Source organism: Pan troglodytes, chromosome 19 (genome assembly GCF_028858775.2).
Source record: "Pan troglodytes isolate AG18354 chromosome 19, NHGRI_mPanTro3-v2.0_pri, whole genome shotgun sequence".
In the NCBI taxonomy this organism is placed as follows: Eukaryota; Metazoa; Chordata; class Mammalia; order Primates; family Hominidae; genus Pan; species Pan troglodytes.
This window is the reverse complement of record NC_072417.2, coordinates 63,869,751-63,896,200: the sequence shown is the minus strand read 5'-3', so window position 1 is coordinate 63,896,200 and position 26,450 is coordinate 63,869,751. Positions and strand designations below refer to the sequence as shown.

The window sequence follows — 26,450 nt, the reverse complement described above, 5'->3', positions numbered from 1 at the left end:
ACCGACAAAAGTTTACCCAATTTGTTTTATACTAATGAACTGTTATTTAAGAGGTCTTTGTCTTTTAGAGATACATGCTGAATTATTTACAGATTAAATGGTGTGTCTGAGACTTGCTCGAAAATAATAGAAAACAGTGGATACAAATACAATCACTCATGAAGTATAAAAGTGGTCATGAGTCTTGTTGGTGATGAGTTAACAGAGGTTAATTATATTGTTCCTCTTTTGTGTATGTCTTTAAATTTCCAAAATAAAGTTTTTTTTTTAAGACCAACTGATTGCAGATTCCAAACTTACCAAGCAATCTGATTGATTAAAACTGGTTTGCTCCCCTTAAAGACTTTCCAAAGAGAAAATACATATTCACCAACTAATAACTTTTTGGTCTGCATGGCAGAAATGTTTGTTTCTTCTAGTGAACTGGTCTCAATACTGGATTCTTGTGAGCTGGCTAGCAAGAATCAGTTCCTCTTCAGTCACATCAATTTTGGGTGTAAAATTCAACTTCTACGTCTCTCTCCGTAACTAAAGCCAGGCCTTAGTCATAGATGTCCTGGGGAGGCAGGTCCTCCTCCCACCGCCCCCAAATCCCAGGTAACTTCAATAGTTACAATATATCTAAGTGTCCATAGAGGAAGCCTTTTCATATGAACTAATTATTATACTTCATTTAAGTTAGACGTTGATTCTAGATGAGGCAGAGCAGAACAAATCTGGTATTTTAGTAACTTCCTAGATTTTTTATTACTTAGGGACAGAATATGGTTTAAAAACTATCACTTTAAGTCCTTTGCTGCTACAACCACAATCCTGTCAAACTACACAAAGCAGTGCCTGGGAGCTATCTTTGTGTTAGATTTTACTTCCCATTTTATCTTAATCCTCATGTGAATTATCTCTTACAAATTCAGAGATAACCCATTCATCTATTGCTGCATCTCCAGGATCAGCTAGGGAGCCAGGAGGGCTCTGTCTCCACAGCATTTTTTCATACAGAGCCTCTGAAGTGGGGGCAGCTTCATTATTTTTCAAAGTTTGGTGGAAGAGATTTTAGTAAATTCTTTAACAATTCATTATGCCTATTAGAATGAACACAGTGGCTTAACAGGCACTGGACCATGAGGCAGAGACCTAGCAACTCCATAAACATGAAGCCACAGGACCCTCCCTGGATAAGTCATTTAACACACTGTTTCTTTACCTATAAACTGATAGCAGTATTTGCAAGTTATAAACCACAAGGAATTGCTATGATATATATGTATGTGTGTATATACGTAGCTGGAGAGAATACTTTTATACAGTTGAAGAAGCTGGCTATAGATAGAAACATGCTGCCAGTTTTCCTAGATGTGACACAAAAATAATCACTTGGGGGGGGGGGGAACCCTTGCCATATATACTACACACCCTATACACAAATACATTTATAAACTGACACAACCGGGTTAATCTTGATACAGGACTTAACAAAAACTAGCTCTTGAATGCTTTTCTACATCATCCCATAGCTAGCCAGCTACAGAGTGCTTGTCAGAAGGATACTTAGAATTTTCTACTAAATGAATCTCTCAGGGATGTAAAAATATATTCTAGTTCACTGCACATCTTTGCTATTAAAAGCAAAATTCAAATTTATTCATAACCACCTAAAATTGAAGCACCATTATTTAAAACATTAGAAAGTCTATAAAAATTAGTCTTAAACAGAACAGATTGGATAAAACTGTACACCAACACCTCTAGTAATAGTGTAACTCTTGTATTTAAAACAGGGGACTAGTTCAGAGTCAATAACTTTATTAGAAAAAGATTAATACTAAAACTTTTCAATGACAGAGACAATCAACTTTGTAACAGAAAGTCAGAGATACTTTATTTTTACTTCTAAATTCAAAGGCTAAGTAGAGCAGAGTTGTAAAAATGAAATCCCACTTAGTCTGATTCACACGAATACTAACGTTTAATCCTGTTTTCAAAGTCCAAGATTGAAAACTTGCAATTAAACACTGAGCAAGCCACATGTTTAAGTAATATTTCTTAAAAAGTCTTAAAGAAAAAAGTATGATACAGGACCTAAGTTTTCAGTGGCATATATACTATTAACACATGTTCTGAAATCTGGTAGGTCACATCAGTCCTGAATTAACTTTTAATAATAATAATAATAATAAAAAAACTAACTGAGCTTTATACTTTTTCTATGCCACTATAGCTTTCTTTCACCTCATTTTTTAAATGTCGATCTTCACTTTATGCCGTTCTCAGTATTCTTCCAAAAATCTTCGAACAGTAGTCCTACAATGCAAAATTTGGGGAAAAATGATAATTAGACAACATGTAAAAGGCCAATTTTTATGAGAAAGTGTTGGCCCAGTCACTAACTGCTAATTAACATGTGTACATGGAATGCTTGTATTCTTTTTAATTATCAAGACATCAGTGTGGTTCTTAAAGCCATGTGCCTGTGTATGCTTGCCTAAGTGTGAATGACACACACAGACATAACCTTACATTGCTTTCCCAAAAGGGGAATGCCACCAACAAATCAACTAATTGGTACTTCCTTTCATTAGGAATATTTTGTCCCACGCCACTAGCCCACAGAATGAAGTTTACAGGTTTTAAGAACACTTACAGTACCTAACTTTTAATATTTCTTTAAAAACCCAAATTCGTTCTATATAGTGCATCAGTTCTTTGATTTCACAAATTGAAGGTGTCTGTCCTTGCTATTCACACTACTGCTTTAAATGTATCAGCCAGTGAGTGACTTCCTACATACCTATGGCTGACTGCAAATTCTCCTACACAGTAGGAAATATTAAGCACATACCTCTTATAGACTTGAGAATTGCATTGAGTGTAACAAGGCGAATAATATGAAGTGTTTATTGTATTTAAAATTCTTTAAAGATATCTAATTCTGGCCACCACTGCAGCCCTACATACAGTTGAAAAAAAATTCCATTCTGTTAACATTTGTTTTATAAGTTTTCACGCAATACACAAAAAACCCCTCTGCACTTCTTGTAAAGAACAAAAAAGATACACAACAGTTAAGCGTAAAGATCACAGGCAATAGCATTCAAACATGGATGTGGGTAGAGAAAGGAGTACCTGGCATGAGTACCTGCTTAGTTTGACTGAATCCTTGATTTTTAATTTGGCTTTTCATGGGCCGCTCACAACACCAACGCTGTGTGAGGTATGGTAGTCAGCTGCAATAATTCATAAACCCTACACTTCCATCAATCCAATGCTACTGGCTCTCGAGTTACAGAACAAACTGCATTAGAATGCAAGGCAATAAAGCAAAAAACTAGAAACATCCTTGACAAAGAAATACTAGCAGTTTAATTAAAACAAAGTAGTCCAACATGTGCCTCCGAAATATTTAAGTTTTTAAAGCATATGTCTCTGCCAATGTACCAACACAAGATGGACTTAATACCAAAAAGAAAAAAAAAAACAGTTCAACCTTTTTATTAAAAAAAAAAAAAGAAATGACATCAAAATCCCTAAAAAAAGGATAATTAACTTTTCAATGGCGACTATATTACAAATGTGGGCGATAATTTCCAAAGAGGCACACTAATGGGGGCACGAGTCTGCTACAAAATAGCTGAGACAAAACAATGTACCTCAAAATGTTTTGCAGGACTACACTGTCTTTTCCTTCAGAAGAGGCTTTTGTATGTCTTCTTACTCGGCTTAGTTCCATCTTCATCTGTGCATACTTACGCTGCACTGTCAAACAGTAACAAAAAGCCCTAATCAAAGTGAGAAACAATACACTTACCTCTGTCTGATCTGAGGTCTTATCAGATCAGTTTTAATTGGACTGAGTGTCACCTTCAGATTTAATGTCTTCACTGGTCCCATTGACCTCATTCTTAGTATCACTTTCCTTCGATTCAGTGTTTGTGTCTTCACTCTGCTTTTCTCGACTACCGGACTTCACACTACTTTTTTTATCATCAGATCCCCTCTTTTCTGCCATAAAAGAAGACATTGACCATGGATTTTAAAGTAAAATACAATAAAGACATGATTTTGAAAAAAAGTGAAACAACTGAGAGATGAGAGACAATCATTTCCCACAGACTACAAGCAACGGTTTGGTGAATTTACCAAAGGGATAAAATTTGTAATATATGAGAGAGAAGGCAGGAAGGGGAATTCAATGAAGCAAAAGGTAAAATAGTGGGTAAATTCTCTCAATTGGTGAGAAGCTATTAAGCACATTGCAGAATATAATATTTAAGTAAATTTCATTGTGGGTAAAAAACATCAAAAAGCACTGGGAAAGGTATAAAAGACAGCATACAAAACTATGTTCACATGAGGTTCAATTATTAAGTTAGAAGGGTAAAAATGGAGACCCCAAAAGGTGAAAAAAAGTTGAATGTTTATAACAGGCATGTTTTAAAAACTACAACTACATATTTTTCAATGCAAAAAATTATTTTTATATATATTTGAATATCCAAGAAGGATAAGCCTAATGAAAGAAAATGGATCTTAAATCCCAATCTAAGCAACTGAACTTTTGTGCTTTGCTAAGAAAAGTAATATATATGCCACCTGAGAGTTGTTTTTCCAAAAAGAGAAATTAAAATTCAACTCAGCTGCAAATGAAGAATGAAAAAGGTAAACAACTTTTTCCTCTACTATTCTTTGGATGGGTAAGACCTCAGACTAGAGGTAAAAGTAGTACACCAGAGCGAGCATAGTCTAGCCTTTTCAGTTCCAAGTATTCCCCCAACAAAAAATTTCTACAGAAAATGTTAAAGCCAACTAGAAACTTTCTGGAAAAATAACTTTTCCCCTTACTAAGAATAGCTGGTCTGGCAGAGTAGTTAATAAGACAAAAAGACATTTTAAGAGAAACAGAACCCTCTACATAGTTTCTGCACAGTTATGAAGACTAACACCAAATATCTAGGAAAGAGATGGTAATGAAAACCAAAATATGGTATGGGAGGGGCACCCACTCAGAGAACTGAAGATCTTATGTAAAAGAGCATATTTAGTCCATAACACTTGCATAATACACAAAGCAATGTCCAAGTAGTTAAGCGCAAGACTTGCTTCATGTCTGTCTGTCCACTTGTGAGAACTGTGCCAGGACAGTGGGCTCTAACTGACCTTGTGGGAAAGTCCGCCCTTTGTGCCTTATGGGCTTCTCCGGTGCACAGGTAGCTTCAATGAGGAAGAGTCGTCTTGTTGTCCCGTAGAGGACTAGTAGTCAGTCCAATAATCTTATCTTCTGCCCTATGTAAATATGGTAGATCTTAATAGTCCTAAGGACATCCACAATTTGTGGTGGATTTTAGGGCTATGGATGAAAAAAGGAAACTCTCTTGACAAAGAGAGCACCTTACACTGGTTGCTGACAGCTTTGTGTGAGAAACCACTTTTCATTTGTGGAGTGAGATAAACTGCTTCTATCATAGCACCTGGAGTAATAAACTTGCTTTTTCTCATTTGCCATTAATAAATGCCCACTGTGGCTCACATCTGGTCCCAAAGTCCAGATCTTCAGTCATTTATAAGAGTGCCTAGATGGCTACATGGTATTTTCTTTTCTGTATTTTTTTTTACATTTTTTTAATTCACTCATCTGCACACTGATTTTTAATTAATTTATTTTTACATAGCATTTTCAAAATGCCAATAAATTATATCACTTCTACAAGAGATTCTAATGTTTAACTCTATCATAGCATACCCAATCATGGGAGACAAGCCTGATACAGTTTTCTCAGTAACTTCTCTCTTTGCACCAAGTCTCACATGGAAAATCCCTGTCTGTTGCTAATCTAAACATAACTCAGCTTATTCTGCTTAACGAAAAGTTTTACTAGGGGCCAGGCATGGTGGCTTACACCTATAACCCCAGCACTTTAGGAGACTGAGGCAGGAGGATTGCTTGAACCCAGGAGATCGAGATCACACTGGACAACATGGCAAAACCCCATCTCTACCAAAAAAAAAAAAAAAAAATTAGCCAAGCGTGGTAGTATGCACCTACAGTCCCAGCCACCCAGGAGGCTGAGGTGGGAGGATCACCTGGGCCGGGGAGGTAGAGGCTGCAGTGAGCCATGATCGTGCCACTGCACTCAGCCTGGGTGACACTGAGACCCTGTCTGGAAAAAAAAAAAAAAGTTTCACTAAATTTCATGTCATCATCATTACAATTTTAGGATTAAAGGTAAGCAACTCTGGACATCTTTTTGCTCTATCCAGAAATTACACAAATATGCCTGTTTTTAGTCAGGCCAGTGTCATTTACTACTCAACTTTGACTTCAAGTAGTTATGAAGGCTAGCTAGCTTTTATCCCTAAGAACCAACCCAACAATTTTAAGTGGCACAAATGATAACACAGAATAGAGCAACTAAAGCTAACAATAGGAAATGTAAAACTAAAAACTTTCTCAAAACAAATATTATTAATTTGACCTGACAGTCATACCTGGCTCTTAAGAGTTGACCTCTCAACCCAAAAAGACATTACACAGAAAGTCTTGCAAAAAGATTAGGTAAAACATTCTTAAATCTAATGTTAAATCAGTAGCCCTTTGTAGCAGAAGCAAGTTCTCAACTTGAATGGCAAACACTAGCACATCTGGCAGTAAGACAAAAGTTTTCAACACTTTCCCACATTACAGTAAAACCAAATATATGTTAAATATTTCAGAAAAAGAGGGTGTGCTTATTTTAAGAAAATAAAAGCAGAGACCAAAAAATATGTCCATGGTTTGTGCTGCTAGTTCTAGCTGAGTCTAGAGGAAAAACGAAAACAAAAAACCAGGACAGTTCTATTAAAGGATATAATAAAAAAAAACACATAAAAGACTAGTATAATAAACCTCAATAGTAGCACATATATTATGCTGGTGATTAAACATGGAGACAGGTAGAATGAAATGAAACAAGGAGAGCTGAGAAAATCAGAAATAGGCCCCTTCTCTCATTCCTAAAACCATGCAAAGCACAACAGCTCATTCAATACAAAATAAAAGATATTTTATATCTTTTATTTAAAAAATACAAAATAGAAGAACATGAAACTCAGAAAGGAGACCCTGATGGTTAACAGAATTATCTTCCAATAAAGGCTAAGTTAGATGAGAATATTCTTGTGAAAACATGCCACACAAATTAAAAAGTCCATTAATAGTGCCAACAGCACAGTAAATCAGCTACTGGGATGCCACAAAAAAAAAAAAGAAAAAGTAAAGCGGAAAGAGCATGTTGATCCCATTGAAAATGTGGGTAAGACACATGTAAGCAATTCAACTTCTAGGTACTTAGATGTTAATTACTAACTTAAATGAATGCTACAAATGAAGATTAATGCAACAATGTACACTCACTTTATAAGACGTATTATGAAACACTGCAGTGTGTAAAAAAAAAAAAAAAAAATGGAGCCAATAACCAAGGTAATATAATAAATCCTACACCTAATAACCCCGAAAGGTAATATAACACTTAAAAGAAGCTACATTAAAAATCTTCAGGTTATCAACTGAAAGATGTTTTTAACATCTAAGAAAACACCAGATAAACTGTCATTTTCACAAATCTACATAGGAGAGGGGGAAAGAATGCCTGTCTCCTACTGAATGGCATTCCTTAAAGTGAAAAGGAGTATGTATGAAATGAATCTTTGCCTGTGTCTGGAGAAAAGTGAGTGGGGCGATTAGGGTGTGAAAAGTTTCTTAATGAACTGAATTCTCATATAAACTAACCTTTCTCCTTGGATTTTCTATCTTGTTCTCTGTCCCGACTTTTGCTCCTGTGCTTATATGACTTTCGATCCCGGCTTTTTGATCTTCTTCGATCCCGACTTCGAGATCTGTGTTTTCTTTCTGATCGATCATGGCTTCTGCTTCTTCGTCGATCTCTACTTCTTAATAATTTAAAACCAAAAGGCAACTTCAGCCAGTATTACAATAAGTAAAGGCCTTGGAGTAGATGCTATTAATTAACAAGACTAAGCAAAACTTACCCTCTAAAACATATTTACATTAGAAATCTTAAGAACTAAAAATTATTGAAAATCTTTCTAAATTCATCTCCAATAGTGCTAAGATGGTTATCGTTGTGCTCTTTAAGACTCTTCTTCAATTTGTAATTATAATTAAAACAGTATGGCTGATTTCATATTTTATTTCTCGGAATCAGTGAGACAAGCACTTAAGAGACCATCAGGTACTCTAACTTTGTAAAAAGATTGTGTGGAATTTCCTAGACAGGTGGGAAATAGCACAGAAGTTGCCCCGAAGATGGAACTATTTTATTCACCGATTCTGATCTCGCAACCCATCATATCACTTAAAGATACTTAAGAGCTTCCCAAGTACCACTCCAAGGAATAATACTAGTAATTATTATTGTTATTGCACACCCATTATGAGCTGGACATCAGTCTTAGGTGTTTTATATATACCTGCTCCGCCTTCTTTCTCTACTTCGTGACCTTTTGTGGTCCCGAGACCTGCTGCATCTTCTGTCTGATGTTCGGCTTGAGTGTCTACTTCGTGAACGACTTCTCTTTCTTCTTTCTCTGTCACGAGCCCTTTCTTTTTCTCTTTCTTCCTCTTCCCTTCGTCTTTTCCTTTCTCTTTCTTCCCTTTCTCTCTCCCGTTCTTTTTCTCTTTCTTCTCTTTCTTGCTTCTCCTTTTTTAGACGCTCATCACGATCAGGTTCTTCGGTTCTTTTCCTTAACTTTTCCTAGAAAAATCAAGTTGGATTCTTATGCAAATGTAACTTTAAAGCATTGTTAAACAATGGTCAAACTAATGTGAAGTTATCTGTAGACCAACTTATGGAATTGATGCCCTTAAGGGAAATGTAGACATTCCAACACCATGTATATACACAAGGTATCATTATTTGTCTAATCCTCAGGAATATTCTTCCCAAATTTCTGGCACTCAAGAGTTAAGAAAATCAAGTGCTTTCATAGTTCAATAAATAGCAAAATTTCACAGAACTCACAATGCTTCAAAAATAATTACACATAGGAAAATATCAATGAGAGGGTCATATCTCCATTTAAGCCATATTAAAATATAGTTATTTTTATCTATAGCTACTGATAGCTAAAAGCTGTAGCTATACCTAAAATAGATTTTTTTAATAGCTAAAATGTATCTTTAGAAGAAACTTATGCTGGCTGAGCGCAGTGGCTCAGCACTTTGGGAGGCTGAGGAGGACGGATCACCTGCGGCAGGAGTTCAAGACCAGCCTGGCCAACAGGAAAAAACCCCGTCTCTATTAAAAAAATACAAAAATCAGCCGGGCGTGGTAGTGTGTGCCTGTAATCCCAGCTACTCAGGAAGCTGAGGCATGAGAATTGCTTGAACCCCAGAGGTGGAGGTTGCGGTGAGCCGAGATCACGCCACTGTACTTCAGCCTGGGTGACAAAGCGAGACTGTCTCAAAAATAAACAAACAAAAAAACAAAAATTAGCCAGGCCTGGTGGCACATGCCTGTACTCCCAACTACTCAGGAGGCTGAGGCATGAGAATTGCTTAAACCTGGGAGGTGGAGGTGGCAGTGAGCTGAGATCGCGTCACTGCACTCTAGGTGACAGAGCAAGAATCTGCCTCAAAACAAACAAAAAAACTTACTTTTAATTCTTCTACAGTAGCTTTAATTTTGGCATAGCCCATGTGTTGTTTTCCCATCAAATGGTCATCTACCCGGGACTGGGCATCTCCTACTATTAAAAAGGCTCCACATACTTCACAAACTTCCATTTGTTTTTCTTGTGCAGCAAAGCTTTCAATTGTCTAAAATGATAAATCAGTTATTATAAGAACATCTGAGGAAGAGAAACAAATCCCAGGAAAGTACTCAACATTTAGAAAAGATTTCTAATGTGTGTGAATTGCTCTTTTCCATTTCCCCAAATCAGTAATATTGGACTACAAACTTTTAGAGAGGGATGTTTAAGGTAACAGCAACTAACTTACTGAATCATCCAGAAGAAATGTTGAGACCCACTGTTCAATGTTCAACACCCACATTACCTTACAAAATTTAAATCACCTTTCAGAAAGCCACCTATTTTAGTATGAATACATTCCTTGCTTAGGTTCAAGGGATACGATGTCCATAATACAAAACTAATTAAGGAACTAAGCACATTGACTATAATCTGAACATATCCTATTCAATATGGAGGAACCAATGACCAATTACATTCTGCAATCAATAGTATCTGAAACAAGTATATTCTATTCTCCAATTAAAAGAATTAGATATTTAAGGGTGTATTAATTTTTAACAAAGATGTAAGTATGTACTGAGTAATTTATTACAACAAAAATGAAAATAAAACCAGGCTCATATGAAAATTTATGGTTTAAGGCAGTGATTGGCAAGCCAGAGAGGCCTTTTGCTAACATTTTATTGGGATACAACCACACCCATTTGTTTCTTGTACTATCTAAAGTTGCTTACATACTGCACAAAGGCAGAGCTTAGTAAGTAGATGCCACAGACCTTGTGGGCTACAAATTGTGCTGACTGTAAGTTTAGAACATCAGTTTTCAAAGGTTCTCAAATAAAAATGAGTTCCTACTAACTGTTAACAGACAGGTGAGATAATGTGAAATAAGGTTTACTCACCGAGGTTGTGGACCTTAGCAGTTCTCTCTCTTCTTTTAATTGCTCAACTAATTTCATCATCCCCTGGGCTTCTTCTACTTTTCCTTCAGACCCTAATTCTTCAATCTTAGAAGAGTAGGGGAAAAAAACCGTTAAGATTTCTTTCAAACCCAACTATTGTCTTTTTTCCCCATGGTTCATTAGTGGTTGTTTTCCATCTTCTTTGGTTTCATTTACAAAAGCCTCTTTGGGTTTAATTTATCCTAGATTTTTTTTATACTTCAATAAAGTATAACTGATGAGTTAAGAAAAATGCACTTTCGGCCGGATGCGATGGCTCATGCCTGTAATCCAAGCACTTTGGGAGGCCAAGGTGGGCAGATCACCTGAGGTCAGGAGTTCAAGACCAGCCTGGCCAACATGGTGAAACCCCATCTCTACTAAAAATACAAAAAAAAAAAATTAGCCAGGCATGGTGGTGGGCACCTGTAATCCCAGCTACTGGGGAGACTGAGGCAGAAGAATTGCTTGAACCCAGGAGGAGGAGGTTGCGGTGAGCCAAGATCATGCCACTGCACTCCAGCCTGGATGATGACGTGAGACTCTTGGTTTTTTTTTAAAAAAAAAGGAGAGACAGCGTCTCACTATGTTGCCCAGGCTGGTTTTGAACTGCTGAGCTCAAGCAATCCTCCCAAAGTGCTGGGATTACAGGTGTGAGCCACCTACTCTTTTCAGTACCTCCTCCAGCCTGAATCCTAACCACAATCCCCAGGCAACCAAAGATCTGCTTTCTGTCACTGTAGGTAAATATGCATTTTCTAAAATTTTATATAGAGTCATAGAGTCTATATTCCTTTTTTGTCCAGCTTCTTTCACTCAGCCTAATTATTTTAAGATCCACCCATATTGTCTCATGTAGCTAATTCCCTTTTATTACTGACAGGCATTCCACCATATAGATACATCATGATTTAATTATCCACTCACCTGCTGATGGGTATTTTAATTGATTCCAGTCTGGGTTTTTTCATTTTTTTTGTGCCATTATGAATATAGCACTCACGAACACTGGAGTGTAAATCTTTGTGTAGACATATGTTTTCATTTCTCTTGGATAAATATTTGGGAGTAGAATGGCACATGGTACATTTTTAACTTTTTAAGAAAGAGACTCCAGGGCCAGGCACAGTGGCTTACACCTGTAATCTCAACACTTTGGGAGGCCAAGGTGGGCAGATTACTTGAGGTCAGGAATTTGAGACCAGCTTGGCCAGCACGGTGAAACCCCATCTCTGTTAAAAATACAACAATCAGCCGGGGATGGTGGCGCACACCTGTAATCCCAGCTACTCGGGAGGCTGAGGCAGGAGAATCATTTGAACCTGGGAGGCAGAGGTTGCAGTGAGCTGAGATCGCACCACTGCACTCCAGCATGGGTGACAAAGCAAGACTGTCAAAAAAACAGCAACAACGACAACAAAACAGACTCCAATATGATCTACAGGAATATGAAAGAAAAAAATGAGACTATTTTTTCCAAAGTGGTTGTGCAATATTATACCCCAGTTCCAGCTGGCTCACATCCTTGCCAATAGCTGGTATGATCAGTTTAATTTTAGCTATTCTCATAGGTGTCAAATAGGTATTTGATTGTAGTTTTAATCTGTATTTCCCTAACGACTAATAGTGTTGAGCGTCTTTTCATATTTGCTGTCCTTTCAGATACATATATATGTACATGTACACACACACACAAAGACAAGGTCTCACTCTGTTGCCCAAGCTGGAGTGCAGTGGCACAGACACGTCTAACTGCAGCCTCGCCCTTGTAGGCTTAAGCAATTCTCCTAACTCAGCCTTGTGTGTAGCTGGGACCACAGGTACACGCCATTGCACCTGGCTAATTTTTGTAGCGACTGGGTCTCACTTTGTTGCCCAGACTGGTCTCAAATTCTCGGGCTCAAGCAATCCTCCCGCCTCGGCCTCCCAAAGTGCTGGGATTATACACATGAGTTACCATGCCTGGCCCATCCTTGTATTTTTGCTGGTTACATGTCTGTTTCACATTACTTCCTGACATTAATGCACACAATTCTCACCTGTTGCAGAAGTACATCAATTTTGTCTGTTAGAACCTGAATTTTTTCTTCATTTTTGCCTGTTGGGCCAGCAGCCTATTGAAGACAATAAAACGTATTACCAACAAGTTGAAAACAAAGATAAACATGCAAACTTGCACATACCATACATAATATTTCTATTTAATAATTAAAATGCTTAATTGAAAGGACAGTAATTCAATTATCTTCAACTTCTGTTGGTCAATCACATATTGTCAATTACTACTATTTAAGGGAAAAATCTTGGCCTCAAGAAAAATAAAAACAAAGAAAAATCTTATGGTTAGCAAAATCAATGTTATGTTTGCTAATAAAGACTGGAAAAAAAATGAATGCCCTGTAAGTTTCATATCATTTTAAAAGAACAAAGTAATGAACAGAAGACAAGTTTCAAAAATATTAGGGAGGTCTCTGAACCTCCAGAAAACAAGGACCGTTTACAAAGACTGAATTGATTTCACTTACCCCAGAAGACTGCTGGTTTTGAGATAATGCCAAACGAGCATGGCCTCGTCTGATCCTCCGTTCTACTTCTGCAAGTAAGCTCTGTAAGTATCGCAAAAAATCTCTCTCATAGCCAACTTTCATGAAACGAGAGCTCTTCTCATACCTGGTAACATGAAAATAAACAAGTACTCATTTCCAAATCTTCAGCCATTACAACTCAAATATTCTATCTTAACTAGCCTCAACGACTATTCCATTTAGGCTGCAGCGTAAACCAGGTGTATTTGAAGTGACTTTCTGATTGCCCCTCGTCATAGAGCTTTACACAGGGGTTTAACCACTAGCTTTACCACTGTACTGGATCTATGACCCTGGACCTAAGACAAGTCTCATGGATAAAATCGGGGCTGGGCATGGTGGCTCACGCCTGTAATCCCAGCACTTTGGGAGGCCGAGGTGGGTGGATCACTTGAGGTCAGCAGTTTGAGACCAGCCTGGCCAACATGGTGAAACCCTGTCTCTACTAAAAATACAAAATATTAGTCAGGCATGGTGGTGGGCACCTGTAATCCCAACTACTCGGGAGTTTGAGGCAGGAGAATCCCTTGAACCTGGGAGGCGGAGGTTGCAGTAAGCTGAGATCATGCCACTGTACTCCAGCCTGAGCGACACAGTGAGGCTCATTTTAAAAAAACAGCAAATGGGCTACAGAAAAAAAAAGTCTGACATACAGGGTGCACTCATGTGGTAGCTATCAGTATCATTACTGAAGCTATAGAACTTTCTTACTATCCCCAACCAGTGACTGGACTTCTCTCAGACACTCATTTTACATTTAATTGCAATTATTCCTCAACCCTTGTACCACTTAAACCAACTAATAACTGGGGGGAAAATGACAAGCAAAATAACTTACTGTTTTCGTAGATTTTCATCATGAATTTTTTCACACGGACCTGGGGGAAAAAATATAATTGTATAAATTATCTGTGATTATTAGCAACCTTTTCTTGCCAAAAACAAAACGTTATTTTTCTTTTTAAAAAGGATTCACTTTATCACTGAGTAGTTTGTAGACTTCTAAATTGATCCTACTAAATCATGAAGCATCATAACCAAATAGGATATAAAATTGATCTGCTCAGTCTTCAAAGTCAATATAATGGATAGCAACCATATATGGTTAAAAGAGAAGTAAAGGAGGGAAGGTGAAAGGAAATTCTTCCTTATTGCCACTAAAGAAAACTGATGGGGGTAGACCACTGAACTGAACCATTGCCGACTTTATTATTTTCAAATCTGTATATAAAGTCAAATAGCACTAGACTAGTACCTAACCCCTACTTCTTCCTACCTCTAAAAAGCAATTATCTTAACTCTTCTCTATTTCTTCTCGAATTTACCTCCACCTTTTAAAATTCTATGCTTATTTTGCTATTTATCAATCCTAGACATCAAAATTTTTGGATAAATAAACACTTAGTGCTTATATTATGTAAGTAGTATTCACTGTCAGGCCAAACAAAGGCTCATTATGAGACACTTCTGATGTTTTTTGTTGTTGTTGTTGTTTTGTTTTTTTGAGATAGAGTCTTGCTCTGTCGCCCAGGCCGGAGTGCAGAGGCGCAATTTTGGCTCACCGCAACTTCTGCCCACCAGGTTCAAGGGATTCTCCTGCCTCAACCTTCCAAGGAGCTAGGATTACAGGCACCCACCACCACGCCTGCGTGATTTTTTTGTATTTTTAGTAGAGACAGGATTTCACCCTGTTGGGCAAGCCGTTCTTGAACTCCTCACCCCGAGTGATCTGCCCTCCTTTGCCTCCAGAAGTGCTGGGATTACAGGTGTGAGCCTAGTTTTTTCTCTATATTTTCAAATTCTTCTCAAACACTTCAACTCAGCTATAGAAACTATCTCAATACTAATTTCACATATGACTCAAAATACATCAGATCATCAGTTTCATTTTCTTCCATGGGCCTTCTGCCTTACTTCAATCTGGGATACTTATTTTCTAAGCTCACTATAGAATTATTGTCCTGATGAATTCCTTTTCTGCTCTGTAGTAGATGAGAATTACTGGATCTCTTGTTTTTTCTTTCCTCTTTCTTGGTTTATGGACATGTTTTGGTGGAGTTTCCTGAGAAAAGGCCCATGGGAGATAAATCTGTTGAGACCCTGTATATCTGAAAATGTCTTTTTCCCCCTCCGGTAGACACATTTTCACTCAGCACCCTGAGGATGTTTCTCCAATGTCTTCAACTTCCCCCGTTGTTACTGACCAGTCTTAGGCCATTCTGATTCATAATTCTGTGACCTACACCCACCCCCACCACCCCCGTGTTCTAAAATTTCACAGGGGTATGCCTAGGTATGGATCTTTTTCATTCACTGTCCTAATCACTTGTAGGACCTGCTCAACCTAAAGATGAATGCCCTTTAGTACTGCAAATTTTTTTTCTTAAGCAATTCCCTCTGCTTTTATTCTGTCCACAACTATTAAGCTGGTAGTACAGTTCCTGGACTAAGTTTTTAAAAAATCCTTCTGTCATACTGCCCAATATTCCAGTAAATTTCCTTAATTTTATTTTCAAATCTTTCTGGTGATTTTAGTTCTATTTCTTCAGTTTTAATTTCTAAGAGCTGTTTTTCAAACTTTTTCCACAAGTTCCCTCTTTATGGCATCCTATTATTGCTGAAGAATATAGTGTCTTCTCATATGTCTCTGAAGATACTAAATTTCTTCAGATTTTGAAGAATCTCTCTTCTGCTTTCCCCATTATCTCCAATTCCACTAAATTCTTCTTTCTCTGTTGGTTTTGTTAATCTCTTGTGTTGAAGGCTTTCTTCGAATGTCTGGCTGGTGGTCCTTGGCAAGCAACTAATTTTTTAAAAAGACACTTCCAAAATCTGACTGGAAGTTAGTAGGGATTAGGCAGGGTTTGTCAGCTCATGAATGGGCTTTATCATAGGAAAATCAGGCAGTAAGACTTTCTTTTAAGAGATTCCCCAAGGGTCAGTACCTGTAGAGATCACTTCTCAGGAACTGTTCACTTTCTCTAGAGAAGAATCCTCTTTTCTTCTGCCTGGGGAAAAACATCTGGCTGTATCCTTCTAGGAACAGGGCAGAGGAGAGCCCCACCAATAAAAATATAGATTCATTTACTCTCTTTTACATTCTTTTTTTAACTTACTACTGCCCCTGCTGTGTCTGAAATCTCAAGATCTAGACTGGTCCTGCCTTAATATGCTCCTAATGCTCTAAGGCAAACATTGTACATAATGAATTGACTTCTTTTATGTATCCAGAATGATCCTGGTTATGTACCATCCTTGAGAGAATTGAGGAAATAGTCAATTATTTTTTTCTATTTTGTGGTTCAGATAAACTAGTCTCTCTAGTCCAATTTCTCCAGAAAATAACCTCTCTTCTCCTGGGGTCTATGGGGAGGAGAGTAAGATCAACAGATGCACAGGACCACCTACACTAGTGGCAATTTTGCATCCTGGGGGACATCTGGCAATGTCTGAAGACATTTTGGGGTGTCACAACAGGGGGTGCTACTGGTTGTCTAGTGGGTAAAGGCCAGAGATGTTGCTAAACATCCCACAATGCATGAAAAGCCCCCTCCAAAACTGGCTCAAAATGTCAACGATGTCAAGGTTGAGAAACCCTGAACTAGACTACAGACTAGTCTCTCTCATTTTCAGCCCCATGACTCAACCCTGCCTTCTGTGGTACCTGGTGCCTCCAAATCCTGAGCCTGTCCAGGGTTCTGCTGATCAAACACTCGCTTCTGTTTAGTATCCCCTTCTGCAGGCTTTTAGGGTACAGGTTGCTCTGCTCTGTTGCGTTTGCTGCTACTCCTCCATCCACTTGTCATCTTCCAAAAATTTGCTGACATCTCTAATGTTATCTCCTCTTCCATATACATCTTTTTAAAATTTTTTTCATTTAAGTGGAGTTTTGGGAGGGAGTGGAAATAGACATGTATGTTTAATTAAGCCACCATGTTTAATCAGACTGACATTTATTAATACATTCAAATATCTAAACCAAGTAAGAAATTACTTATTAGCAAATCTTTAAGAAAAAACTTCACAGAATTATAATCAGTTTTTTTCCTTTCACCACTCCTATTCAACATTTTAAATATCATAAATTTGATAAAAGTTACACAGAAAATTCACTTACCAAGATCAGAACGTGTATTTGTGAACAATTCCGCAGGACAAAAACCACAGAGATAATATTTACAAACCTAGTAAAGAAAAACAAAGGTACTTAAAAAATTGCTTGGTTTTAAAACTTTATTGGAGAAGGGTGCCAAATAACTATTTTCTCATTTCTTGAGGTATGTATGTTTCAACCAATATAAGAATTTCATTTGTTGAATCATATTAGGTAAATTAGTGATTTTCAGACTCCTGAATTTTGATAAAAGAATAAATCTGCAGTACTCGTATTACTAGTATTTTCTTTATCTATTTTTAATCATCACCTGCTGACCCCCCAGTAGCAAAAACAAATATGGGAAAGACATCCCAAAATAAAGGGCAATTTTTATATTTTTAAAAACTCTTACGCTATTCTTATCATTTCATCTCTTTCATAGATTAGGGCCTATTTACAAATTAGGATTTGGAAATAACCATCTAAATCACAGTTAACACTCATTTAAAGCAATTTGGCTCCATCTTTTTGCTTAGAAGATCCTTAACACATCAGCCTCCCAAGTAACTACAACTACAGGTGCAAGCACCATGCCTGGCAAATTTTTAAAAATATTTTGGAAAGATGGGGACTTGCTACATTGCCCAGGTTGGTCTCAAACTCCTGGCTCCAAGCAATTCTCTTGGTGGGTTCCCACAGTATGGGGAAAAACTATTAACATAAAACCAATGTTTAATTCTCTCCCACTGGTACTTTTGTAACTCCTTCAGATATATTCCAAAACTGCTCTATCCCAAATTTAATTTTATAACACTACAAACCAAACCATGTAAATCAAAATTCCAAAATATCACCTTTCCTTCACACAAAACTTCACTGTTACTAGGTGGATTATCACTATATATTTTTTTGAAACAGAGTCTCACTCACTCTGTTGCCCAGGCTAGAGCACAGTGGCGCCATCTCAGCCCACTGCAAGCTCCGCCTCCCAGGTTCAAGCAATTGTTCTGCCTCAGTCTCCAAAGTAGCTGGAATTACAGGTATGCGCCACCATGCCCAGCTAGTTTTTGTATTTTTAGTACAGACAGGGTTTCAACCATGTTGGTCAGGCTGGTCTCGAACTCCTGACCTCAAGTGATTTGCCCGTCTTGGCCTCCCAACGTGCTGGGATTACAGGTGTGAACCACTGTGCCCAGCTCTGGGGAGATTATTAATGCATAACTATAACACATGAAAGAAAAGGCAGCATTGGTCAGGCATGGTGGCTCACACCTGTAATCCCAACACATTAGGAGGCCAAGGCAGGAGGATAACTTTAGCCCAGGAATTTGAGACCGGCTTGGGCAACATGGCAAAACCCCATGTCTATAAAAAATACAAAAAGTAGCCAGGCATGGTGGCACAGTCCCAGCTACCCAGGAGGCTGAGGCAGAAGGACTGCTTGAGCCTGGGAGGTCAAGGCTGCAGTGAGCCATGATCGTGCTATTTACTGCACTCCAGCCTGGGCAACACTATCACACCCTGTCTCGAAAAAAAGAAAAAGAAAAAGAAAGTAAAGGCAAAAGGAAAAGGAAAAGGGAAAGGGAAATGAAAAAAAGGCAGTGTTAAATTTAAACCTGAAAGTTCTTTCTAGACAGAACTGGGTGCTAAATCTGAAATAGGCTTTTTTTTTTCCTCAACGGCTTTACACTCATTTGAAGCAATGTGGTTCCATAAGCTGCATCCAGGATTAAAGTCATAAAACATATCTAAATATTCATGTTTAAACAACCTCACAGACACGAAAGTTTTTTTTCTTTTTTCTTTCTTTTTTTTTTTTTGAGACAGAGTTTCGCTCTTGTTGCCCTGGCTGGAGTGCAATGGTACGATCTTGGCTCACCGCAACCTCTGCCTCCTGGGCTCAAGTGATTCTCCTGCCTCAGCCTCCCAAGTAGCTGGGATTACAGGCATGCGCCAACACGCCCGGCCAATTTTGAATTTTTAGTAGAGATGGGGTTTCTCCATGTTGGTCAGGCTGGTCTCGAACTCCCAACCTTAGGTGATCCGCCTGCCTCGGCCTCCCAAAGTGCTAGGATTACAGGCCTCACCGCGCTCAGACGTGAAAGTTTTACTATTACTGTGAATTTTATCTTTACTTATAAAAATTTCATTTATATTTCCCATTTTTACAATAATACATTCTAGGGTTTTGGAGAGATTCTTTCTAAAGACTGATTTTATTGTTTTCAATAGGACTTCTAACGGCCTCATGACCAATTTAAAACTATTGTTCCATAAGTTTAAGCTAGGCAAGCCACTAGTTTTATGCCAATATTACTCTGATACAGCTTTATGTCTTAGTATCTTTCTACTGTTTTCTTTCCAAGTTATTATACTTGATTTTTAAGATTATTCTTTGCAGCTGGGCACAGTGGTGCAGGCCTGTAGTGCCAGCTACTTGGGAGGCTAAGGCGGGAAGATTAGTTGAGCCCAGGAGTTTGAGGCTGTAGTGTGCTAGGACCACACCTGTGAACAGCCACTGTACTCCAGGCCCTGGCAACATTAAGTGACAACTCGTCTCTAAGAACATAATAAAAGTTTTAAAGGCTGGGCACAGTGGCTCACACCTGTAATCCCAGCACTTTGGGAGGCCAAGGCGGGAGGATCACCTGAGGTCGGGAGTTTGAGACCAGCGTGACCAACATGGAGAAACCCCGTCTCTACTAAAAATACAAAATTAGCCAGGCATGGTGGCGCATGCCTATAATCCCAACTACTCGGGAGGCTGAGGCAGGAGAATTGCTTGAACCTGGGAGGCGGAGGCTGCGGTGAGCTGAGATTAGGCCATTGCACTCTGGCCTGGGCAGCAAGAGAGAAACTCTGTCTCAAAAAAAAAAAAAAAAGTTTTAAAAAAGATTATTCTTTGTAACTTAAACATTGTTGTCACAAATAGTTTATTTTAAAAAGACTATATGCTATCTAAAGCTAATGTTTTTAAAAATTATTTCTGAAGTTCCACTGCTTGTGATGCCATATGATTTTCTAATTCTTAAAACATCCATTTTGTTCAACTTTGTGTTCACATTAAATGCAACACAGTAAAATACCAATGCCAATACTCGATTTTTATAAACATTTCTTTGAGAGTTTATTTGGGGGAGGGAGGATGTGGCAACAATTATGCCACTTTTACTGTGACCTAACCTTTCAATTATATTAACCCTGTTTTGAAGACTCAAAAATTTCACACAACTATATTTAGTAAAAGTTATTGCCAGAATCTGCTATTATTTATAGCCATAAACTGTATGGTTATAAAATAATTTAAAAACTAAATTTTGTGTGCCATCCTCACACACATGAAAAGTCTTACTATTACTGTGAACTGGCTGCGCACGGTGGCTCACGCCTGTAATCCCAGCACTTTGGGAGGCTGAGGCGGGCGGATCACGAGGTCAGGAGATTGAGATCATCCTGGCTAACACGTGAAACCCCGTCTCTACTAAAAATACAAAAAATTAGCCGGGCGTGGTAGCGGCCGCCTGTAGTCCCAGCTACTCGGGAGGCTGAGGCAGGAGAATGGCGTGAACCCAGGAGGCGGAGCTTGCAGTGAGCCAAGATGGCGCCACTGCACTCCAGCCTGGGTGACAGAGCGAGACTCCGTCTCAAAAAAAAAAAAAAAAAAAAAAAAAAAACTAGCCAGGCGTGGTGGCAGGTACCTGTAGTCCCAGCCACTCAGGAGGCTGAGGCAGGAGAATGGTGTGAACCCGGGAGGCGGAGCTTGCAGTGAGCAGAGATCGCACCACCGGGTGATAAAGCGAGACTGTCTCAAAAAAAACAAAGTTTTACTATTACTGTGAATTTTATCTTTACTTATAAACATTTCATTTCTATTTCCCATTTTTACAGTAATATATTCTAGGGCTTTGGAGATTATTCTATCTAAAGATTAATTTTATTGTTTTCACTAGGACTTCTAACGGCCTCATGACCAATTTAAGTGTTTTGTAAGTTTAAGGTAGGTAAGACACAACGTCTATGATCCTCAGAAAGGTTCACCATTTAAAAACAAAAAAACGAATAAACACATCTCTACAGTCCCTCCTGACTCTCAAGCATGTGAAATTGGTACACTGCAACACAGCATAATGAATCTTCGCCATTGCTTATCTGCTAAAGAACCAGGGGTACCTGGCGGGGCTCATGCCTGTAATCCCAGCACTTTGGGAGGTTGAGATGGGAGGACTGCTTGAGCCTCAGAGGTGGAGGTGGCAGTGTGCTGTGATCACACTGCTGCACTCCAGCTAGGGCGACAGAACGCAACCTGTCTAAAAAAGAAAAAAAAAAAGAAAAAGAACCAGAGGTCTTAATTCTGCCTTGGTTTCTTCATAGCATTAAAAAAGGAGATAGGCTGGGCCCAGTGGCTTATGCCTGTAATCCCAGCACTTTGGGAGGCCAAAGCAGGAAGATCATTTGAGCCTAGCCTGGGCAACAAAGTAAGGCCTTGTCTCTAAAAAAAAAAAAAAAAAAAAAGGAATGAAAAAAATTAGCCAGGTATGTTGTCACACACCTGTAGTCCCAGCTACTTGGGTGGCTAGGGTGGAAGGGTCGTTGGAGCCCAGGAGGTTGAGGCTGCAGTGAGTGGTGATCACGCCACTGCACTTCAGCCTGGGTGAAAAGGGCAAGACTCAATTAAATAAATAAGGAGGTAATAAATTTCTTATAGTAGGATTGTAAAGATTAAACTGTATACATTTGCTAAATTGGAAGAAAAAGGTGTTAGCCTGTATGTAAAAGCTAAAGCAACTCCATCTTGGGTGTTAAAGTGCCAGGCTGACTTCCGATTAACTCCAATTCCAGGAATGCCCCTAAGATTTCTACTTTATCTACTGTTCCTTGTGTTAAGAAGATGTACTTACTGTAAATCCTGCCCTTAGGTCAAAACAATTTCGATGATTTTGTACTTAACATAAATCCTGCCCGTAAGTAATTATCCTACACATGCCTTCTGACGCACAGATACCCTTTCCCTATGGCATATAAGCCCCGGGTCTGGGGATATGACATCTTGTCTTGACGCCAGCAGCTGCCCAAGACACAGACCTGGCTTCTGTTTGTAGGTCCCTATTACATGTTTCCAAGACACTGGATTTGTCAGCCTCTTTCTTTGGCCTCTCAGCTTCTTCAGACTCTGAAGGTAGGTTTCCGTAGACCTGTCTGCTGCACATTATTATTTTAAATGTTTTTAGGCACTGTGTAAACCAAATAACACATGCCTGTCTGTGGGCTAACCAGAAGCTACCTAATCTAGTCCAATCACCCCATTAGAGACCACATGACCTGCCCTGACGGCATCCAGCTATATCTACAGAATCCAGACTAGAATCCATTTCCCCAATCCAGTTCTGAGTGTTCCTTCCACTCCAACTCTCCTGCTTTACCATTTAATGGTACATCAGAATTATCTGTTACTCTACACAATAAACTAGCTACCGGACTGCTTCTTTTAACTCTCCCCAGAGAATGATTTTAACTAAAAATATTAACAAGGGATCCGAAAAAACGGGAAGAACATATTTGGGTTCTTCAAATAAAATCATCAATAATGATAATAAGAACAAACCCAGAGAGGCCAGGTGTGGTGGCTCACACCTGTAATCCCAGCACTTTGGGAGGCGGAGGCAGGCGGATCACCTGAGGTCAGGAGTTCAAGACCAGCCTGGCCAACATGGTGAAACCCTGTCTCTACAAAAATACAAAAACTGGCCAGGCATAATGGCAAGTGCCTGTAATCCCAGCTACTTGGGAGGCTGAGGTGGGAGAATCGCTTGAGCCCGGGAGGGAGAGGTTGCAGTTAGCTGAGATCGCACCACTATACTCCAGCCTGGATGACAGAGAGAGACTGTCTCAAAAAAAGAATAAACCCAGAGAATTCGTTTCTTACTTTTGGATATAATCATGAGAACTGCTCAAGTTTTGGAATACCAGCAGTCTTCATTTAATAGTAATCCCCAAAAGATATAAATGCTTATTACAGATTAATACCCATGCAAACTCTCTAAATACCTACATAATCGTAACTTATCCTCTTAATAAATTTAAGGCAACACTAGTGACAAGTGTTCAGTCTCATCAACAGTTTTTATTTTTATTTTTTTGAGACAGAGCCTCACTCTGTTGCCCAGGCTGGAGTGCAGTGGCGCAATCTTGGCTCAATGCAACCTCTACCTCCCAGGTTCAAGTGATTCTCCTGCCTCAGCCTCCCAAGGAGCAGGGATTACAGGAGCATACCACAATGCCTGGCTAATTTTTGTATTTTTAGTAGATGGGAGTTAAGCCATGTTGGCCAGGCTGGTCTCAAACTTCTGACCTCAAATGATCCGCCCACCTTGGCCTCCCAAAGTGCTGGGATTACAGGCATGAGCCACAGTACCAGGCCCATTAAGGACATCTTAATGATTTTTGTCTTTCTGTATCTACTTATATCCAACACTAAGCAATACAATTCTCCTTTGAGCTAATCAAATATTTTCAATGCTGTCTGCACTATTTTTAGGTCTTTTTTTTTTTTTTTTTTTGGAGACAGAGTCTTACTGTCGTCCAGGCTGGAGTGCAGTGGTTCGATCTTGGCTCACTACCTCTACCTCCCAGGCTCAAGCAATTCTTGTGCCTCAGCCTCCCAAGCTGGGATTATGGGCAACTGCCACCATGCCTGGCTAATTTTTGTATTTTTAGTAGAGATGGGGTTTTACCATGGTTGATCTCGAACTCCTGGCCTGTCTGCACTATTTTTGTTAAACTGCTTATCATAAAGATAATAGACTGAAGTGGTGGCTCACGCCTGTAATCTCAGCACTTTGGGAGGCTGAGGCAGGCAGATGGCTTAAGCTCAGGAGTTCGAGACCAGCCCAGGCAACGTGGCAAGACCCCATCTCCACCAATACAAAAAAATTAGCCAGGGGTGGTGCGGGCCTATAGTCCCAGCTACTCAGGAGGCTGGAGTGGGAGGAGCCTGCTCGAGCAGTGGGAGGACTGCTCGAGCCCAGGAGGTGGAAGCTGCAGTGAGCTGAGATTGTGCCACTGCACTCCAGCCTGGGTAACAGAGCCAGACACTGTCCCCCCTCCCCACCCCCAAAATACATATATATATATATAATGTATTTATATTCAATATCTACTTCTGATTATCTAAACACTGGCAACACAACTCATGTTGGAAACAGTAAAACTGACAGGGACTTAAATTTTAAAAATCTAAATAGCCAATCCTAATTACTATATACAGTAAGTCCTTGAATAATGTGATGAGGGGGAAAAAAATGATTCCCAGCTGGGGCTAACTGTGTAGGAGTCTGCAAGTTCTTCCCATGTCTGTATGGGTTTTCTCCCAGTACTCTGGTTTCCTTCCACATCCCAAAGCTGTGCACAGTAGGTGAACTGGCATGCCTAAGTCCCAGTCTGGGTGAGTGTGGGTGTGTGAGTATGCCCTGTGATGGGAGGGCATCTTGTCCAGGGTTAGTTCCTGCCTTGCATCCTGGGCAGCCGGGATCAGCTCTGGCCACCCACCACCCTGAACTGGAATAAGGAGGCTGGAATGGAATGAATATAAATTATTGTAAAATAAAAGTTTGTAAAGCATATGATAATCATACAAATGCATGACAATAAACAGCATAGTCCAAAAGTGGTGAGTTTACCATCTTTATTATTGTGTTGGAACTGAATGGAGGTAGGAGGTGCTTCTGACAATGTTCAAGTTGTAAACATTTATTCCTTGACTTAACTCACCACCACAATTGCCATCACTCACCGATTCACCAAAAACTGGGTAATTATCTCGCTTTTATTCATCTTTCTTAAATGTATGTATACCTCAAATTTATCTCAATGTTTGATATCAGAAATGTTTTGGGTCTTTTTAGTTATGTTTCTGTAACCAGAATGTGCCACAGAAACCTAACTCTTCTTTATATTAACTAGTCTATGGTAAAACTTTTGTTATATGTCATTTCAACTGAAGTCATAGTTTCCAAGAACCCATTAACGACGTTAAATGCAGACTTACTGTATTCTAAAACAGGACATATTACTGGAATACCTCAAATGCCATACATACACAAATATTGATTAATTTAAAATCCAGGAATACCTGGAAATTTTATTGGTTAAAAAAAAGGAACACAAGCCAGCTGCAGTGGCTCACACCTGCAATCCTAGGACTTTGGGAGGCCGAGGCAGGCAGATCACTTGAAGCCAGGAGTTTGAGACCTGCCTGGCCAAAATGGCGAAACGCCGTCTCTACTAAAAATACAAAAATTAGCCAAGCATGGAGGCACACGCCTGTAGTTCCAGCTACTCGGGAGACTGAGGCACGAGAATCGCTTGAACCTGGAAAGCGGAGGTTTGCAGTGAGCTGAGATCGCGCCACTGCACTCCAGCCTGGACAACAGATCAAGACTCTGTCTCCAAAAAAACAAAAACAAAAACAAAAACCAACCCTACACACTGTAGTTTTTTGTCACTTCTGCCTCAATATTAATAGTTTAATTCTGATTATGACAGGCTATAAGTAAATATTTTCTTTTTACCTAAGAGTTCAATTCATTGTGTTAAAGATAAACCCCCAAAGAGATAATTTTTAATAAAAGAATTTATAACAAAAATTATGTCCCTGATAACATATAGTTTTATGTTTGTTATACCACGACCACACATTCATTTCCATGCCTTTAATTTTATTACGGTATACCTTTGCAGGCATGATTCACTATTTATTGCCTACACAAACTTCTAGTAAAATTTCAATCAATCTTCCACAGCAGCCAGTTAGTAAACATCTCTCTTCTGCTTAGAAGCCTTCAGTTATTTCCCAATGTAATAAAGTCTAAACTTTTAACAAGGCTTATAAAAAAATTTTTTTTTTTTTGAGACGGAGTCTTGCTCTCTCGCCCATGCTGGAGTGCAGTGGCGCGATCTCGGCTCACTGCAAGCTCCACCTCCCGGGTTCACGCCATTCTCCCGTCTCAGCCTCTCGAGTAGCTGGGGCTACAGGCGCCAGCCACCACACCACGCCCAGCTAATTTTTTTTTTTTTTTG

General features: G+C 39.1%; 1 protein-coding gene across 16 annotated transcripts in view; it reads right to left on the bottom strand.

The window, feature by feature from the left end:
• Positions 1–1,786: 1,786 nt before the first annotated feature.
• The window catches only part of LUC7L3 (LUC7 like 3 pre-mRNA splicing factor), a 45,445-nt gene continuing 20,781 nt past the window's right edge, over positions 1,787–26,450 (bottom strand). Inside the window, exons 3-14 of one of the 16 annotated variants that reach the window (XR_010153328.1) lie at positions 17,397–17,463; positions 14,118–14,157; positions 13,220–13,364; positions 12,734–12,808; positions 10,656–10,760; positions 9,653–9,814; positions 8,467–8,750; positions 7,766–7,926; positions 5,155–5,280; positions 3,859–3,999; positions 3,648–3,753; positions 1,787–3,202 (exon numbers count right to left, since the gene is read on the bottom strand). Coding sequence is in view for 12 of the 16 variants with exons in the window: in XM_009432824.5 (XP_009431099.1) it covers positions 3,563–3,753; positions 3,859–3,999; positions 7,766–7,926; positions 8,467–8,750; positions 9,653–9,814; positions 10,656–10,760; positions 12,734–12,808; positions 13,220–13,364; positions 14,118–14,157; positions 17,397–17,463 (1,371 nt within the window). In the remaining 4 variants the exon portion in view is untranslated. Of the gene's footprint in view, positions 3,754–3,805; positions 4,000–5,154; positions 5,281–6,078; positions 6,156–7,765; positions 7,927–8,466; positions 8,751–9,652; positions 9,815–10,655; positions 10,761–12,733; positions 12,809–13,219; positions 13,365–14,117; positions 14,158–16,224; positions 16,316–16,943; positions 17,129–17,396; positions 17,464–26,450 lie in introns of those variants that run through there. The other 15 variants (XR_010153329.1, XR_010153327.1, XR_010153326.1 and 12 more) reach the window with 15 other exon arrangements.